The sequence below is a fragment of the Staurois parvus genome, unplaced genomic scaffold (assembly GCF_062004578.1).
Source record: "Staurois parvus isolate SC_StPar_1 unplaced genomic scaffold, SC_StPar_1.0 ptg000151l, whole genome shotgun sequence".
NCBI classification, from domain to species: Eukaryota; Metazoa; Chordata; class Amphibia; order Anura; family Ranidae; genus Staurois; species Staurois parvus.
The window spans coordinates 17696444-17716410 of record NW_028317947.1 but is presented as its reverse complement, the minus strand read 5'-3'; the positions used below and the strand labels follow the sequence as shown (position 1 = coordinate 17716410).

The following is a 19967-nucleotide window of genomic DNA, read 5'->3' as shown; positions in this document are numbered from 1 at the left end:
CATTTATCCTCCCAAAGGAGACACTGTTTTTTGAGGTTCCCTGTTCCCAGTGCCCATGCTCTGCAAGCTGCACCATGCTATCCTACACACCAATGCTGAAGGGTGGATAATCATTGCAACAATGTACAATAATTCAGCAATCAAACAATGGAAAATGGCAATGAACACTTCAACAACAGCAGCCTTTTACACATTGAGTCTTCCACCACATCCTCTCTGTGATTGTCCAAGTTCCAAAACAGTTCTAGTAATGCTGGGATATACTGTATAGTTTCAGAGCCAATCTTTAATACAGGATCCCTGGGGACTACATTCCACAGGGATCCTCGTCCTTGATCCTTGTCGTTGCTCCTAGCAAGTTCTGTCCTTCCCAAAATCCACAGCTCAGCATCTCTATGATCCCGGGTGATGGCAGGGCTTTCCTCCAAATTTAGTTTTTTCCCAAAATGGTCATTACAGCTCAGCATTGCATGTAATTCATCTAACCGCCCCCCCCTTATGTTCCAGGTAAAGCTGGCTACATATAAATCAGTTTATGAAATCAATAAATATGAAGCATACATTGTTTATTATAGTGGAAGGTATCTTACAATACAGCTAGAGTGTTTTTACATTTTCAGGTCCAGAAGATCAACCACAACCTGAACTGATTAGATATATACCAGGTTTTGGTGGAATTTCACTTTTTTGTTACTATATCCCGTGTTATTTTCTGTGACCACTCCTATCCTTTGGTACCACCCCCAGGCCTGTGCTCCATTCCAGCGGTATAACTTTGTGAACCGCAAGGATATTTCTGATGAATCGGGGAAAACACCCACTGGGGCCTGTTACTTCACTGGTGACCTGAAGAACTTCCATGAGTTTGCTCCTTGCCGTGACACTAAGACAGAAAGATATCACTTCTTTGAGGATTCAGGTCTGTATGTCACCCCATGTGGTTTCTTTAGATCGCTAATAACGCAGGAGGCAGGGTCGAAGGTACATTTCATGTGAAGTCATTAAATTATCAGCAGTCCAGGAAACGGGAATGGCAAACTCCATATGATGTCACTCAATCACTAGTACTCCAGGATGTGGTGCAAAAGTATACTCCATGGTTTTTCGTTAGATCTCTAGTAGTCGAGGAGGTGGAGCAATGGTATACTCCATGTGATGGTATGAGATCACTAGTAGTCCAGGAGGTGGGTCTTTGGTACACTTCATGTGATGTCATTAGATCACTAGCATTATAGGTTGCAGGTCAATGGTACCTTCCATATGATGTCATTAGACTTCTAGTATTCCAGGTGGCAGGGCAATGGTACCCTCTATGTGATGTCCTTAGACCTCTGGTGTTCCAGGTTGTAGAGCAATGGCACCTTCTATGTGATGTCATTAGACCACTAATATTCCAGATGGCAGGGCAATGGTACCTTCCATATGATGTCATTAGACTTCTAGTATTCCAGGTGGCAGGGCAATGGTACCCTCTATGTGATGTCATTAGACCTCTGATGTTCCAGGTTGTAAAGCAATGGCACCTTCTATGTGATGTCATTAGACCACTAATATTCCAGATGGCATGGCAATGGTACCGTCCATATGATGTCATTAGACTTCTAGTATTCCAGGTGGCAGGGCAATGGTACCCTCTATGTGATGTCATTAGACCTCTGGTGTTCCAGGTTGTAGAGCAATGGCACCTTCTATGTGATGTCATTAGACCACTAATATTCCAGATGGCATGGCAATGGTATCTACTGTGAAATGTGGATTACCAGTAATCAGGACACAGGGCAATAATACACACTTCAAAAATATGCCAAAAAGGCCAAAAAAACAAAAATGAATGTGAAGAGCAATAACCCGTAGCAAACGATCACAAACCATCTAACATCAGTTTGACTTGCAAACTCACAAAAAAACTAATTGCTGCTTACAGGTAATCTGTATCAGCAAACTCTCACTGTACACTAAAACAACATCATAAAAAAGGCAATGGCATCATCACTGTGCTAATACTACCCGTATTGTTCTGCAAACTGCTAGGACAATATGTCACTATTACACAACAATTGAGAGCAATGAAGCTCGGATTTTCCCGAAAACTTCCTTGTAGGTATATCATGGGAATGTTATTACTGAGTGAGTAACCAGGACCTGAATTAAACATTGTCTATTCGTTTCTCATTTAATTTTCAGCACAAGATAACCGGTTCTGTGAGATTGGATTCAGCACAGATATAAGCAAGGTGATTTTTTGACAAGGATCAGATTGGGATTGGGGCTGGTTGAGGGTTTTCAGGTCTTCAATCAAAGATCCCAAAGGAGGCCTGGCTTTACTGGTGAGGGGGGTCGGGGTAATTAATCTGAGTGTAGGAACATCAAATGTACACAATCTGGTCAGAGGCTGTTTATCATTTTTTCCCTTTCTTTGTCCTAAAATTCATAAAACATGCCAATGTGTATTGAGAGCAGTTTTTCGGATTGAATCCTCTATGTCCTACAATACCAACCGTAGGACTGCTCTGATAATTGCTGGATGAGATGTTCATAACAACACACTGATTCCACCAAGTAGTTCTTTGCATGTTTCCAGTCTTATAAACCCTGAGAAAGTGGGTATGCTAAGACCCCTAAAACACATATAGGTGTTTTATGGATTTTTGAGCAAACAAAAAGAACAACCTAAAAATCTGAACTTCAGTTTGTCTTTCCCTTTTTCTGGGAATGTTGGTGACTATGGATCAGGAGGCACTACTTCATGTTTCCCACATACAGTATAACTTTTATTCCACTTGTTTTTGGAGTTTTAGCTATTGGATCAATGGGTCTCACTGGCATTGGGAGCCACTCAGCTGTAAAAACATCCGCTTAAAGAAAACAAAATAATGAAGTGGACCATAAACCATTATAATTTCCCTTTAATATTTGAATTTTTTTTATATATATACATATTTCTTCTGCAGAAGGGTGTGCTACTAGCAGGAGCACCTGGAGGCTACTATTTTGAAGGTAGGTATTCTGAAAGAAAATGTAGCTGACTGAGTTTTATTATTCTTGTAGGTCTCTGGTAGTCTAGAGAAGTAAAAAGCCAGACCCTTTGTGTATGTAATATGTGTAGAGCTACCCTCTTGAAGGCCGCTGAGTTTTTGGGTCCCCCCTAAGCTCTACACAGCCAGGCAGCATGCATTTTCCATCACTCTCAACCAAAGTCAGTAAAACAGTCCTTGAGCTTGGTTTTGTTTTTTTTTTTAGGGTTTAACAATTTGGATGGGGTCTAGGGGTATATGGGATGACCAAGGAACTGTACAACTTTGAGGACGAACTTCTCCACAATAATATACAAAAATAATCAGAAACCAGTCTACTAAGGAGCACTAAGTCCCCTTTGATGAACCTTTTCAGACCCCAGATGAAAATCTCTTCAACCACCCAGGTGTTTTAAGAATGTCCCTGAGCATGGGATTCCATGATCTACAGTGAAGTAGTCCCAGTGAGAACTAGTTGGATATTGCACCTGACCGCGCCCTCTCCCTTCTTTGGTCCAGGGGGTGTAGAAGTACTCACACTGTCCTTTTCCTGTAGCTTAGTGGGTTGCAGCTGCTTTCAGGCCTTGCCCTGGGCTGGCTCATTCCCTGCTGACAGGCTGTCTTTCCCAGTAGACTGTGGGACAGTGGAGATTCTTCTGCCCCCTCCCAGGCTCCATACACCAGCACCTTCCTTCCACTTGACTCCCCCTACTGTTCAGGCTCTCTCACATTTAAAGGCTGACCTAGCCACCATGCCAGGCCTCCTGCTTGGGGATAGGCCAAGTTCCCTCCAGCATACAAATCCATGCCTCCTCCCCTCCTCCATCCCTCTTCTACAAAGTTCCAGCAGTTTCTAGAAGGGTGTGAGGGCTCCAGAAGACCTGTAGAGCCTCCCAGTGTGACCTGAGGTAACCTCACTGCCTCACTCCCATGCTGACTCATCCCAGGCTTCTAGCAAACCTCTGATTCACAGACAAAAATCTTATGTAGCTAGAGGGCGCTACATATGTATTTGATTTTTTATTTCCGTATGTGACTTTCCTGAATGTGCAGAATATATTGTCAGTATAGCAGCAAGTACCTAGCATCATTGTTCTGTTTCAAATGGTGCTTCATGCATTGACATACCTCCTTAGACCAAGTCTGTCACCCTAAAAATTAATTATAACTTATATTCTGCGCGCGGCCAAGAACTGTATATATGGACTGCTGCAACCTAGATATCCTGAATATTGGACACAATAACAACATACTATAAAAAGTGTGCTGCCCCTTTAAATCATAAATGTACACATAATTGAACAATCAGTGCAAAAAACCTGCAGAAAATATAATATAACTCATGCGCAATAGAAATCACCCCAATGAAAACATCCAATACAAAAAATTCTTATACATAAAAAGTCCAAAACATGACAAAAGTGCTCCATGCTTGTATACTTCACATAAAGTACTTCTGTGCGCCAAACTGCTCCATGGAGAAAAGAGGGGCCTCTTACCAAAGAGAAATGATCTCAAATTATAGAGATCAAAAGCGCATAATCCGAAATCCAGGCCGGCACTCACACTGTCAGACCTTCAAACGATTGTATGACCTCATCGATAGAGTGTCTGGACAAATAAATTATCAACCTTAGCTTCAAATGTCCCTCACCGTAATGATATATACAAATCATAAACAGGAGAAGCTTCATAGTGCAGTAAATTCAAACTTGCTTTTATTAAAAAGTATTGCACTTACATTTTAGGTGCATAAATTCAAGCAGTGAATAGTAAAAAGCGTTCAGCCGCAGTGTCAGGCAGCACGCCGGTACGCAATGACGTCACACTCAGACTCCCTCTGATGCCTTTCCCCAAAAATGGCATGCTCTTGGATTGGAGATCAGTGTGCGATGTCAGCAAGCTCCATTCAAAGGGAAAAAGACAACAGAAGGACTCGGCAACCGCTTGCAAGCACAAGGCAGGCAAATCAAAAATAAACAAAACCCCAACACCATCCCAACCAACAGATTATAAAGGATACATATATATATATATAAATATATATATATATATGCATACATACATACATACAAATTACTTATTATCCTTAAAAATCGAAATATTCCCAGACCAGTCTATCACCTGCTGACTTGGCACCATCTACAGGCAGCGTAACTCTTCAATAAGACACAGAAGTTGAATCCAACACAATTTTATTTCAGCTAATTACTAAACCAGATAATAAGAGTGTCACCCGCCTGGCAGGTGCCTGTCTACATAGTGCGTGAATCGCAAGACTTGCTGAATAGAGTTATGAATCCTTTCATAAGTAAACAGTAAACATACACGTGTTTCAACTATGTTTTTACCAGTTTGCCGTATGTTTAGGTTTAGTTTCTATTATCAGCATTTGCCTCTGGTTCTTAATTTCTTTTATCCCATCCTCTAGGACTATATGCAGCAATGCCTCTCTCCAACATCCCACAAGCATCAGACTCCATAATACAGAAATATCCCAGCTTGCGCATATCAAGAGAAATATTTGTGAATGACTCGTACAAAGGTACATAGAGATAACGTCTTCTATTATCAGAAATGTAGGAATCCTGTACTAAAATACAAAAGGAAGAAGCCTCAAGAGTGGTCTTGATTTTCTTTCTCTTTCAGGTTTTGCAGTCGCTTACGGTGAATTTACGGAGGATAATTTTCCAGGTGCAGTATGGAAATATGATTCTTGCATGCTGAATCAGCCTTTACATTGCACAATGGTCCTCGGACTCATAAGGCTTGCATTAGATTGGACTTCATTATTCTTTTCTAAAGAAACATAACTGGATATTTCATTTCTGAACAGGCATTAGTAGGTTGATTCGCCTGTTGGCTCGTCATACCTCTTGGAAAGTCCTATGGTAGATTCCTCCAATGCACACAAGGTTCTTCTGTGTTCCACAAGACACCATAGAAATGCAGTCCAGATACGTTCCAGATGCCCTTCTGCATGTGTATTTTTGGCATGTTTTACCGCGTTCCAGTACAGTTCTGTGCAGGAAAAATGGAGCCTGTTCTACTTTTTTTCTGCAATCAGAACATACTGGAACTGCAAGCACTAGGACATTGACAACCATATAACCTACTTTCTGTGCATTTTGGATGCAGAAAAAAGTACACTGAAACGCATGTGTGAACTGACCCTAGAAGCTGTTTTTTCCCACACTTCCTGTCCTTCCCCACCAATTCTCTATATTGGTATAGAGGAGTGTTAAAGGGCTCACCAGTGTCTGAGTTTTTAAGCCAGTTTCCAGGCAGGTAACCTCAGTACAGATTTACATGGGGGTCGAGCCAAGGCTCCAACTATACCCTGCTGGTTATTTACACACCAAGGCCTTGGGTTTGATCAGTAGTAAAAATTGCATTTTGTTCCCAAGGCCTCAAAATGCTCAGTGGTTCATAGAGGATGACATGCAAAACCTGAGACCTATAGGAGGCCCATTAGATGCATGCACCCATGGGGAATCTTCCCAGCTATGACCTCTGGTGGACCCTCCGTCACTAAACCATCACTAACTCCCAACCCAAACAGGCTGCTAAAGTTCATTCTCCCCATATATTGGCTGTGCACTGTGTTTCACAGAGTCTCATTTCATATGTTCATATGCTGTCTGTCTTCCCTAAACACATTAACGAGACATGGCTTGCTTTTTTTGTTTACTTACTGAACGCAAATAAATCAGTTTTCAATTAACCAGTACAACGAATGCCTGAGGTATAGTCCATAAACATGGTAGAAGCAAATCCAAAAGTTATGGCAAAGTTCCAAAAGTATGGCTACTAACCCACTTGTCCCATTATTTTGGAGTCTTAAGAGGGGTGTTACGGTGCTGTACAATAACAAATGCTGCTACCAACAAAGAGGAATGAATCCTGGGGACTCTACTACATGCCTTCACTGGTGAGATTCTTTATTCAGCTCTTTTTCTATCTTGAATATCATATGGGTGGTCTTTTCATAGAAGCTAGGAGCCTACTTACCCTCTGGGGTGGATGTAGCCAACGGGACAATAACCTACTGTTAATGACCAAACCCTTCATCAGGGTACCAAACCATATCATATGGGTGATCTTTTCATAGAAGCTAGGAGCCTACATACCCTCTGGGGTGGGTCTAGCCAATGGGACAATAACCTCCTGTTAATGACCCTTCATCGGGGTACCAAACCCTTCATCATATCATATGGGTGATCTTTTCATAGAAGCTAGGAGCCTACATACCCTCTGGGGTGGGTCTAGCCAATGGGACAATAACCTCCTGTTAATGACCCTTTATTGGGGTACCAAACCCTTCATCATATCATATGGGTGGTCTTTTCATAGAAGCTAGGAGCCTACATACCCTCTGGGGCGGATCCAGCTAACAGGACAGTAACCTCATGTTAATGACCAAACCCTTCATCAGGCAAACTGGTAGTGCCATGGAAGAGAGGGGTTGTGTTTGAACAAAAAGGGAGGTGTGTTTGGCTCGGCTGCTAGATTATAGAGTGAGCTGTGGTGTCTATTAGTGACTCTTAGGTTTACTCAAGGTAAGTGTTCAGCAGCAAGGTAGCATAATGCCCTACAGCTGGATGTACCGGAGAAGGTTGAGTCCAACGCTTTCCACCCTAAGCATTTCAGGACCTATACAGGAGGCTAAACTATAATAAAATGATTTTTGTTTTCCAGAAATCATCATCAGTGCTCCGAACTTTGAAAACAAAGGATTGGTTAGTACAGTAAATTATCATTATGAAGACATCTTACAGCGTAAAGCAATGTGGAAAACTTGAATGCTAAATGCAATAGTTAAATCATGTGTGAATTAAAGAGCACTGAGAGGGTAAGGGTTAGAATATCTTTCAGTTATTGCTGTTTGTGTCTCCATTGACTAAATGTAAGGTCAGATACCGATGTTAGATGAGAAGATCTGGCTTGCAATCATCATCCTAAAAGATGTCCAGTAGAGGTTGAGCAGGCCATTCACGTTTCTTCACGCCAATCTTTTTACACCATGGGCCAAATAAACTATATATTGTGCAGTGCCCCGTCCTGTGGCATGTATATTTGTGGAAACAGTGTCCCTATTAAACAGAGGTCCCTCAGTCCATGTTTATTAAGCACATATTGCACAGTGACAGCGCACACCCAGGATGCGGTCATTGAACAGGGATTAATACAGTGGACATAATGCTACTTCTCACTCTTCTGTGATCAGAAACGATCACCAGTCGGAGAAGAGAAGTGCAGACTCCTGAGTAGAACAGAGCTGTCCACTGCCTGCTCCCTCTGGTGATTGTCTATGGTTCAGTCTCCCTCTGGTAAGAGTCTATACCAGCTTTTTCTTTTCCAATATGTCTATTAAAGTTTTGACAATGCAAGAAAGATGCATCTCAGTATTTGGGAAGGCATCAACACATGATGCCATGTAAATCGTAGAGTGGTTCACAGAAATAAAACATCACATTCAAAGGAAAATCGTATAGGAGATGTGTTCCCTGATATCAGCTGTATTCATAACAAACACAGAACTGCTCATTTCTAACCCCAGGAGAGTTGTATCTTTGGATCTGTGCTATACCAGCTTTTTCAACAAATGTTTTTCCCAAGTGGAACCCCTAATATAATTTAGAGGTCCCAGGGAACCCTTAATGAAATAATATGGAGCAAATGGAAAAAATGCCTTATACATTGGTAGTCAGTAGGAAGAATACAACCCTTACAGTGGTGGTCACAATGCCACCCTTACAGATAACTAAAATGATGATTGGTAATGCTGCTGGCTCGGCCAAGTGATGATGGTCCTGGAATTATGGAGGCACGATCAGAAGGGAGGTCAATCAGCCACAAGGCAAGGAACTTCTAGCAATCTGCGTATGTCAAGTGCGCCAAAAAATGTGGGACACACAATAGTTTATTGGGCACCACGTCTTTATGGAGTAAATGAAGAAAAGCAGTAAAGGAAAAAATGTTTTGTATACACACCCTGTTCGTGCCCAATACTAGACTAATCCTCACTGCAAAAAAAGAGAGAAAAATAACAAACTGCCTCTTCTTGGCACCATTCCATTAACCCACAAAGTCAACTCAGTTCTGATCTTTTCCAGGTGGAAATATACAGTGGTCCCGTTAAACTGTTCAGAATCCTAGGAAATCAGGTGGGTTTATCTCTGTCATTATCAGGATAGCAAGTGATGGTAATGTTCTCCAATAGGGACAAGGAGGAAAACGAATGCCTGGTAAAGACGCTAAGTTTTTTGTTGTTCAACCCAGTGTACTGGACCAGAAAAACTGAGGAGGTCTCTGTATTAATTATGCAATGTTAGTACAGCGATCTCCCCGCTGAGCTATTGTGTTCTGACAAGGGAACCACCCCCCACCCACCAGAACTCACAGGTCAGCTCTCGCAGCCATTGGCTGAGAGCGCAGATCATATGACAATCGGCTGCTGGATTTCCAGCATGCTCATTTGACAGAAGCTGGTCATGAGATCAGCTTCTGTCGGACAAGGACTGTACACGTGGGCCGAATGTAGGCTAATATCTACTGTACCAGCTGATTTTGGCTGATATTTGGCCCGTATATATGGGGCTTAAAACATTTAATTATATACATTATAATTTCTGACAAAGTTTTAATTGCTGTTCATGTATTTAAAGCTGAACTCCGGGATTAGCAAATGTTGTCTAAATACAAGAGCCGTGTTTATTCTTCCTTGAACCTTGGTGTGCTTTGTGTATTTCTTCCAAATCTGTGCAGTAATCCAGTGTGAACCTTTGTCTTTCTGTAATAAAGACAAGTTGCTGATGCTCTCTCTCCTTGTGCAGGGTGACTGGTCTTGTCTCTGCCCCCTCCTGTAGTTTCCTGCTGCCAGCCTGTAGTGGGAGGAGCCTTCTGGGCCCCTCCCACAGTTCTGCTCTCTGCACAGGTTATGTAGAGCACAGTAATGATGTCACCACTACTTTTAAAAGGTAATAGCTGGGTTTTCAAAGGCATTTGGTGCACACAAAGCTAATTTATATCTCTTTATGGCAACTGAGGAATATATGGATAAGATATCGTATGGTTCAAAAAGAGATATTGTTTTTCTTAATTAAGGAAGTTCAGCTTCAAAGTGTTACTAAACTAACAATAGCAAAATCAGTCTGTATGTGCAGTAAAGCATGCTTGATATACTCACTGTAGAACCTAAAGGGGTGACTTCTCTGATCCTTCCGTTCTTCCAGTGCTCCCCTCTAGTCTGCTGATAGGACATATCGTGCTGAGACATTCCGCACATGCTCAGTTTGGCGTGTATTGCTGCAGAATGTTTTTTTTTTCTTGGGAGAGTGCATGTGATCAGCACAGGGCCAATCAGCACTGTCCAGAGGTCAGGGGTTCTGCATCCTCCTAAAGCAAACTCCCCCTACAAGCTTAACCAGTGCTAAGCTGGACACTAATAGAAGTCACAAGACTGCTGTAACTGCTGATGAGAAAAGGTATTTAGCAGTTTATATTTACTAAAATAATTGCACTTCCATGTTGTGTGTACTGTGGGAGACCAGATATAGTGAATGCAGGGTCTGGGGAGACCAGATATAATGAATGCAGGTTCCGGGGAGACCGGATATAATGAATGCAGGGTCCGGGGAGACCAGATATAATGAATGCGGGGTCCGGGAAGACCAGATATAGTGAATGCAGGGTTCTGGGGAGACCAGATATAGTGAATGCGGGGTCCGGGGAGACCAGATATAGTGAATGCAGGGTCCTGGGGAGACCAGATATAGTGAATGCAGTGTCCGAGGAGACCAGATATAGTGAATGCAGGGTCCAGGGAGACCAGATATAGTGAATGCAGGGTCCGGGGAGACCGGATATAATGAATGCGGGGTCCGGGAAGACCAGATATAGTGAATGCAGGGTTCTGGGGAGACCAGATATAGTGAATGCAGGGTCCGGGGAGACCAGATATAGTGAATGCAGGGTCCTGGGGAGACCAGATATAGTGAATGCAGTGTCCGAGGAGAACAGATATAGTGAATGCAGGGTCCAGGGAGACCAGATATAGTGAATGCAGGGTCCGGGGAGACCAGATATAGTGAATGCAGGGTCCTGGGGAGACCAGATATAGTGAATGCAGTGTCCGGGGAGACCAGATATAGTGAATGCAGAGTCCTGGGCAGACCAGATATAGTGAATGCAGTGTCCGGGGAGACCAGATTTAGTGAATGCAGGGTCCAGGGAGACCGGATATAGTGAATGTAGGGTCCGGGGTTTAGTAACATTTTAAGTCTCAGGGACAATTGCATCCTGCTCTTCATGAACAGATGTCACAATGATAGGAAGAGGGGAAATATCTCTCCAATGGGGGTCATAGATAGAAATAAAAAGCTGTCCGAATAGGTAATAATATGTAAAAATCAATAAGTAATAAATGTGCAGTAAATTCAGGTGAAGTAATACATTTAGGGAACTGGGAGAAAAAAAATACATTTTGGGTTGTATAACAAAATAGTAAATGGCACATTGTAATGAACATCCTCTATGCAATGTGCTTTTGTGAATAGCGTCTAATGCCTGTTTGCGTCTTTTCACCTTCAGATTGCTGCATATTTTGGTCACTCGGTGGCTGTCACAGATATCAATGGTGATAAGTGAGTGTTCCAATCAAGAATATGGTATTCTACTACTGTAGTTTCTTTAGGTTGAATCAAGAGTCCTCTAGTGTTTGTTTTGGGGTACTGCAGTCATAGTATAAAAATCTTTGTATTGTTACTATCAGTGTGTCAGTGGTCTTCAAACTGCTGCCTGGAGTCCAGATGTGGCCCTTTGTTTGCCTTTATCTGGCCCTTTGGACACTTCTCCTCCCACTTCTTTCCACTGACACCAACAATGGGACATAAATCCTGCCACTGAAATCCAACGATGGGGCAGCGTTTCCTTATTGGACACCAAAAATGGAGCACTATTCATTCCCCTGATACCCACAACAGGGAACTATTCCTCCTAATACCAATGATGGGGTATTGTTTACTCCCATTATTTCCAGGAATTTTTCTGCTCACACTGGCCCACAGTCTGCTCCTCACCCCCACTCCAAAGTCACGTGTACCAGAACACCCCCAACAAAAGGATAGGGGGTTCTGAGGGCATTACAAGAGTGTATGAAGCAATAAGGGTGTCACACTGGGTCGTAGAGTCCAGAATAGGTTTTAATTAAAAATTGATAATAAAAATAAGAAACCAATGCCTTTCAGGAATTCAACCCCCTCCCCCCTTTTCCTCAGGATTTATACATGTGACCTCAAAATGTACTGAAATCAACAGAATATTTATATTATTTGTAAATGTAGAACTGGTTAATTCTACCTGCAGGTTGTACAACACAGAGCTCTCTTTTTCTGTCAATTTTTGGTAAAAATTTATTCTGGACTCTCTGGCCATTGGTGTAGCTCTCTTGCTGCTTTTACAGATTTTTATTTGTGTCTGTGTCCCTGTTGCAGATTTTTCCCTCAATTCTTGTACATGGGTCACAGGCACAAAAGGTGAGAAAAACAAATCTTCCAATGGGGTCTGATAGAAGTTAAACACCTAGAACAAAATGTAGCTCTTCCTAACCCTAGCCAAAAAAATGTGTATAGCTAGCCTGTAACTAATATTATGATATTATTGTCATGTTTGGTGTACTTTGCTATTTGCATGTGATTGAGAACTAGAGACCAGGGGCGGACTGACAACTCATGGGGCCCCGGGCAATAGGGGATCATGGGGCCCCTGTGTCCTTGCCCAAACTCAAAAAAGCCTATGAAAAAGGTACCAGGGGCATCTCATGGGGTCCCCTACTGACCCCGGGCCCTCGGGCAGTGCCCGAGTTTCCAAATGGTCAGTCCGCCCCTGCTAGAGACTAGTTGGAGATCAGTGTATCAAGAGCTTCATAGTCTATAGTTGGCTAGTCACATCTGTATTACAGCTTTTCTGTATATTTCATTCAGCCTTGATGATTTGCTGGTGGGAGCTCCTCTTTTCATTGAGCGCAAGGCAGGAGGAAAGCTCCTGGAAGTTGGACAAGTCTACGTTTATAAACAGAACAGCCCTGAAATTCTTGACAAAGACCCTCAGATCCTCAGTGGGACATATGTTTATGGACAGTTCGGTGCATCCATTGCTTCCCTGGGAGACCTGGATCAAGATGGATACAATGGTATGAGAAGAGACATTTCTATGTGACTATCAAATCATCTTTCCCTATATATAAAGTTTAGTGGTTGTGTGGCAGCACCCAGATATTGCAGAGTTCCCCTTTAAACTTTAACATTTCTAACAGCCTCTGTTTGCAAGGTCATCAGCTCACTTCCCCCTTCCCTTATTTCCTGTGAAGGGATGTCAGTGATACCAAGTCAGTTCCCCCCCAGTGTCAGAATGTCCACTGCCGTCCCGCAGTCCTGCTATAAGTCGCTGATCACCGCCATTACTAGTAAAAATACAAAATCCCAGTATCTATACCGCCATTTGTAGACACTATAACGTTCACGTAAACCAATTAATGTATTGGGATTTTTTTTAGCAAAGACGTGTCGCAGAATACATTTTGGCGTAAATTTCTGGCAAAATTAGATTTTTTTATTTTTTTTACTGGACATGTTTAATGGCAAAAATTCAAAAATATTGTTTTGTTCTCAAAATTGTCGGCCTTTTTTTCATAGAGCAAAAAAAAAAAAAACAGGTGATCAAATAGCAATGAGAGAAAGCTCAATTTGTGGGAAAAAAGGACATAAATTTCATTTGGGTGAAATTTAGCGTTGCATGACCGCGCAATTGTCAGTTAAAGTAACGCAGCGCCGTAACGCAAAAAATGGCCTGCACAGGAAGGGGGGGGGGGGTAAATCCTCAGGAGAGCAAGTGGTTAACTTGTACATTCATTTGGCTGGTGGGCTACATGATACATCCTTTATAATTTCCCTTTTAGCGAATCATGATGTACTCAGAAATCACTCACTAGCCACTTGTCTTTCCCTAGATGTGGCTGTAGGCTCTCCTTTTGGAGGACAGTCTGGAGCAGGCTGTGTGTACATATACAAGGGTGAGAAGTCCGGTTTGTCCACACAGCCATCACAGATTCTGGAGGGCCAACCAGAGACCTCATCCAGGTTTGGCTTTTCTCTGAGAGGAGGGGAAGACATTGATCAGAATGGATATCCAGGTAATAAGCTGTAATTAAGCAGAAATACAACCCAATCCCATCTTCAAGCTTCTTTTATTCAAAAGGGTTTAGATTTGTTCCCCTTAACATTGAAAATGTAAAGTCATGTAGAGGCAATAGCTAAAGTTTACAGAGTGTGGGTTCATCTGTTGCTGTGTATGTCCCCTGATTTAAAACCTACCAAGTGGCACCTTCAATGAGATCAGAAAAGGCAGGGTGTATGGTGGATTGATTTTCATGGAATAATGTCAGTCCTGATATGGACTATATCTCCTTGCATACCTACTGCAGATTAGCTGAGGACACCACTAAGAAAAAGTGAAGTCATAGGAAACAAACAATGCCAACTAGACCCTACACATCTGCTGGCTTTAACCCAGTTTCTGCAAAAAAATTCTTCAGCCTAGGGGAGGACTGACTTGGGGGGGGGGGGGCATTTTCAGAGGGCCACAGCCATCTTGTTTGGCTTTGTCTTTTACAATGGATCCCTATCCCTTACAAGCCCTCTTTTTAGCATATGTACCGGTATGTTAAAAGGTGTTTTACAATAAACCATGTTCTCACAGACAGCTCCCAGCTTTCACCATGGCCACCTATCATTGTGACACCATGGAATTTTAAGTGTGATGTACTTTCTTTAGCTCACATGGAAGCCAGATCTGGAGGAATTAAATTAACAGAAAAGCTACATGACTAAGGGAGGAATATTCCCAGGAAAGGGTAAAACGTAACAAAAAGGTGCATTAAAATGGTGGTCAATGGTCAGAATGTGTAGGAACTGTTGATTGCTGGGAGGTCTTTGCAAAAAAACTGAAGTTGTCCTTATTTTATAAGCTCATTTTGTTATTATTTATAGATCTAATCGTTGGAGCATTTGAAGCTGATGCAGTCTATGTGTACAGGTATGAGGACATAAATATAACAGGAACGTACCAAAATGTATTTCAGTTTTTCATTTCAATCTGATCCCGTTTGAGAGAAAATGTCCCTTATTTCCTGTCCCGGTGGCACCCATATAAGAAATAGAGTGTGCCTGTCACAGAGACAGGAAGGTACAGACAACAATGAAAACTATGTCTCACGTTCTATCCCTTCTCATTTTACTAGAAATGCAACTTTGTTTTTGTCGACTTTCCCATTGGTGAGTTTTTCCACCAATAGCTTATTGTACATAGAATGTTTTATCCAATTGCTAATCAGTTTACTTTTCTTTTTTTGTATCCTTCTTTCAGGGCCCAGCCGGTACTCCTTCTCCATACCTCTATGTTTTTACCAGACTCCCTGAACCCAAGTCTGAAGAGCTGTAGACAGCCTGGTTGGGGTCATGTCACCTGGTGAGTATGTAGCTATATAAAGACCTAACAAAGTTATGAGGACATTAAAGTAAAAACTCTCAACACCCCCCACATTCTCCCTAACCTAATCTAATGCTGACCATACATATATCAATTTTCGATCTAAAATTTTTGTTTAAAAGAACATTTGTTCGATTTTCTAATCTTTAGTGGGGTTAAATCGACTTTCGCTTTCAACCACAGTAAAGAGAAAATTGAAAGGAGCAGGATGGAATATTTTTCTTAAACAAACAAATTTCAAACAGTGCACATAGTTTTTGTTCGGAAATTACATTCATTCTATAATCGAATGTTAAACGCAAGTGAAATTTTCAAACAACATTCATCCAGTCATCGAATATACAAAGAACTTTCATGCAAATGTTTGTACAAATATTCTTGTTAAAAAATCTATACGTGTACGAGCAGCATTAGCCTTAACCTCCTCACCCGGGTATCTGCTAACCTTTTTCCTATGGTGGTGGTCTCCTGCTGTGTTTATAGCCTCATTGCAGAAATCTTGACTGGCGCTGTCTGTGCCTTCAAAAGTAGCTCTCCATAGACTTCAATGGGGCCTTACTCCAGCGGTATGCACATTCAAGTCCATGGTGAGCTACTGAGGCATGGACAGTGCCAGGAAGAAAGAAGAGGGCTTTAAAAAAAACCGAAGTAGGTTATTATCTAAGTTGGGTCTTTTACTTTGGATTCAAGTCCATGTGTCCCTGAAACACACCTCCCAAAGAATAAAGCCCCCTTAGACGCCAGGGCCCATGGTCAGTAGGCAAGAGGCTAGCCTACATTCCCCTCCAAAAACCTCTGTCCCGGTTGGGTCTGTCACAGTCACTGTCATAAAGAACAAAGTAGGGTCCTAATTGTGGGTTAAATCGAGAATATGTTGGGGGTCAGGGAGGGGGGTGGAGAGTTTTTATTTTAAAAACTGTTCGTATAAGAACTACTAATACCACTCATTATCCTCTATGTGAAAAATCTGTGGCTCCATAATTGTATTTCAAGGCCACCAAAAGGAGCCATCAGACTTCCGGAAAGATATAACGTAATGTCAGTTGATTTTATTCTCTACCTTTGGGTGGACTGTCCATTTAACCAATTTTTGCTCTTTCTGTTCTTTCTAGTTTCACAGTGAGAGTCTGTATCCAGGCCTTGGGGAAAAGTCTTCCTGAGACACTAAGTGAGAATGATTCAGTTGTACGCCTGTTGGGTAGAATCACCCTCTGGATTCTTTTTTTTTCTCAAGGAATCAGCAAAATATCTGGGCTTCAGCTCCCTGCTCCACCCACTATCTGGGCAGGTCTCTATCACTATTTCTTTTACATTATGAGTGAAGGGACAGGAAATCTAAGAGTCTGTAAGGCTCAAGGCTGAAAGGATTTTCCAGATCTTCAGAGATGTGAAATCAATGGGTGATTCCTCCCATCAACATCTACTTGTACTCATAATGTTTTGGATGGGCTAAAGCCACTTTCTATTTTGCTCTTCTATTATTTCTTCCTCTATTTCTTTTTTTTTTTTAGCTTTTTCTATGGAAATCCAGCTGGACAGTCAGAAAAGCAGATTTCTACGCAGATCCCTCTTCTTGGACCCACCCCAACCAAACAATACAATAACTGCAGATGTTCAAAGCAACTCACAACTGACCTGCACTGACAATATAGCATATCTAAAGGTGTGTACCCAGCCTCTATTGCAGATTCTGCTGTACCTCTGGCAGACTGAACCCATTTTGTTATTTCCAATAGGATGACACTGAGTTTAAAGATAAGCTGAGCCCCATAGCTGTAAGTGTGAATGTCAGCATGGAGAATGGACAATCATCTAGCGTTTTACCACCTCTAATACAAGGGAACACCTTCTTGCAGCAACAGGTGAGATCTGATCAGGAGTGAAGCCAAGTTTGGTTAGATGTGGACATCTCCAGGAGGTCAAAATTCTTTAAAAGTATACCCTAAAACTGAAAGTAAGACCTTAAACTTTAAACAAGAAACACAACCTATATATAAAGGGGTTTTGTTGTTTCTTTTTCTTCTTTCAAGCCTGCCATATGCAAAAACAAAACACCAAAAGGAAACCAAAAAAGTGTATTTGAACACACAAAAAAGATGTTCTTAAGGTGACCTCCTAAAGTGGAAGGAGCCTTTCTTGTGCAAGGCTCCTGAGAGGGGCAAGGCACACTTAGGTACATCTTGCCAAAAGGCCTGAGGGACCCAGCTCCTCATGGTAAGCTTAAGCCAACCAACAAGTACTAGGTAAGGGGTTTGCCTCGAAGACAGACCTCCCCTAGGCAGGAAAGGGCATAAGGACAACACATCTTCCCCCTAGACTTCAGGGTAGGCCCAAATACCCACACCCTAGATTTTCAGATCAGAGGGCCCCACACAAGGGAAATACTCCTGACTCCCACCTTACCCAGTGGGCACTTAATTTGCTTTCTTTCTCACCAGGAAGATCCCTTAGAACCCCCATCATACCACCAGGAATACTATACACCAAGTCATCCCAGCCAAAGGCCAAAATGATGGCTGAGCACCCCTAATGGACATTTATAAGAACAGATACTACACTTGATCTTAGCCAAAAGGCAGTGTATCCAAAGCAGTTAGGACATCCTTCAAGGCATGGCTGCAGTGCACCAGTCAACTACCGTCCCTTTTGTCTATAATTTGCTGATCCTGGAGCATACCTGCTGGTGATGTTGGAATACACTCCTTATTGTCTTTTACATACAGAAAACCTATTACAAAAAGAAGCCAGAAGTAAGGATGTTTCTCAGCCACCTAAAGAGGGACAGGCTCAACTATAGTCAATGGTAAACCTTGCACAAGACAGGACTAGTTAAAGCTGATTTGTCCTGCACTTTTATTCAGCAAGGCAACAATCAACAGTTCAGGACAGCTTTGTAAGGCAAGCTCAAAGCATAGCATAACTGAAACAAAACAAGTTTATTGTTTACATCAGACATATAGCCTGGAGCCCCTGTCCATGAGTATGCGAGAAACCTAGGGGACACATATACACCCTCAACCATTTGCCAATTCTTTGTTTTAGGGCTTAGTTGAACACTTTAATGTAAACAAAATAGATTTTCAACATCTCCACAGCAAATACTTCATAGCAGCCTCCTGACTTTCTCTGGCCTCATAGATTACAAGCCCTTGTTTGTCTCTCTTGTAGACAATTCTCAAATACGCACTGGTGCACACATGGATCCTTTTTAGTTGCCCTGGCTCCCACCCTCTCCTCAGTGGTGCCATCCTGCCTCCCGGGTTGGAGCCTTCCCAAAACTAACTCCCAAAGTAAAAGGGATTGTGTACAGCTCAATCAGTGGGAGCTAGTTGCTCAGAAAACATGGACCCAGGATAAAATACTTCGTCCCTCCCAAGTCTTTACGAAGCCTCTGGGCTCCAGAACCCATACTAGAACTTTTTATTCCACGGACAACCTCCACACAAACACACACCCTGGAGTCCCTCAACCTGTACGGATTAGCACACTGAGTACTGCAAAGCGAAACAAAACAGAAAGCGCACCAACCTTGCGCATTACCTCAGTAAACCAAAATTTTATTGAATACAAAATGATACTCACAAACAGCGAAGTAAATCAAGCATGTAAGTCCTCAAAGGAACTTAAAAATTAGGAAGCCTGCGCGAGTCCATCATAGGGGTAGACACTCAGAGTACAGCTGATGCGTTTCAAAGGGCACCCCTTCTTCATTAGAGCTTACGTTGGGACACTGAGTGCCATTTAACCTTTCACACAGTGACAGGCAGTTGTAATTTTACATATTTCACCCCTCTGTTTTGACCTGGAAGGTGGAACACACAGGCCTTAACCCCTCGCCTTGGCACCTCTGCACCAGCTATGCCTATATAGACATATTCCTTCCTATCATCACTTTTCTTCTTCCTAAAGGGGACTCATCTCCATGGCTCAATTGGTGACTCTCTTTGTACTCCACTGTCATTCTGCTATGGGCTCTGCCAAGACATTCCCATATTTTTTTCCAGGTGCACTTCCATAGACACCCTTACTTGTATGGATGCTCTCTTACTCTCAATCTTATCAATGGAATCTTGTGAACTGCTGAACAAAGTGTCAAATCTTCCTTTGTTTCCCAGTGTCTGGTGAACATTTCATTCTGTCGGTCTCATCACTAAAATTCCCACATCACTGAAGGAACAGATGTATTTGAGTCATATGACACTTTTAAATATTCTAACTCTTTATTCAAGACTTCTTTTTGGGCAAATAAGGTATTTAGTAATGTTTCTCTTCTCTGGCCCTTCCTAATTTGTGCAAAAAATATTTTCCCAAACCACCCTCCTGAACCTGTAGGGAACCTAGTCTCACTACACAGTCTGTCTTTGCGTCCACCTTAAATTACTTGAGATCTTTATCCCAGACCACCCT

The 19967-nt window shown here is 42.2% G+C and overlaps 1 protein-coding gene across 2 annotated transcripts in view; it reads left to right on the top strand.

Annotated features, from left to right (window-relative positions):
• Positions 1-19967, top strand: part of LOC149464557 (integrin alpha-IIb-like) — a 57833-nt gene that overhangs the window by 9262 nt on the left and 28604 nt on the right. Inside the window, exons 4-18 of one of the 2 annotated variants that reach the window (XM_089674555.1) lie at positions 748-919; positions 2185-2234; positions 2952-2997; positions 5446-5559; positions 5664-5708; positions 7713-7753; positions 9131-9181; positions 11607-11659; positions 12998-13206; positions 14023-14205; positions 15062-15107; positions 15438-15539; positions 16673-16728; positions 17072-17223; positions 17297-17422. In XM_089674555.1, the coding sequence (XP_089530681.1) occupies positions 748-919; positions 2185-2234; positions 2952-2997; positions 5446-5559; positions 5664-5708; positions 7713-7753; positions 9131-9181; positions 11607-11659; positions 12998-13206; positions 14023-14205; positions 15062-15107; positions 15438-15539; positions 16673-16728; positions 17072-17223; positions 17297-17422 (1446 nt within the window). The remainder of the gene's footprint in view (positions 1-747; positions 920-2184; positions 2235-2951; positions 2998-5445; positions 5560-5663; positions 5709-7712; positions 7754-9130; positions 9182-11606; positions 11660-12997; positions 13207-14022; positions 14206-15061; positions 15108-15437; positions 15540-16672; positions 16729-17071; positions 17224-17296; positions 17423-19967) is intronic. The other variant, XM_089674556.1, reaches the window with a different exon arrangement.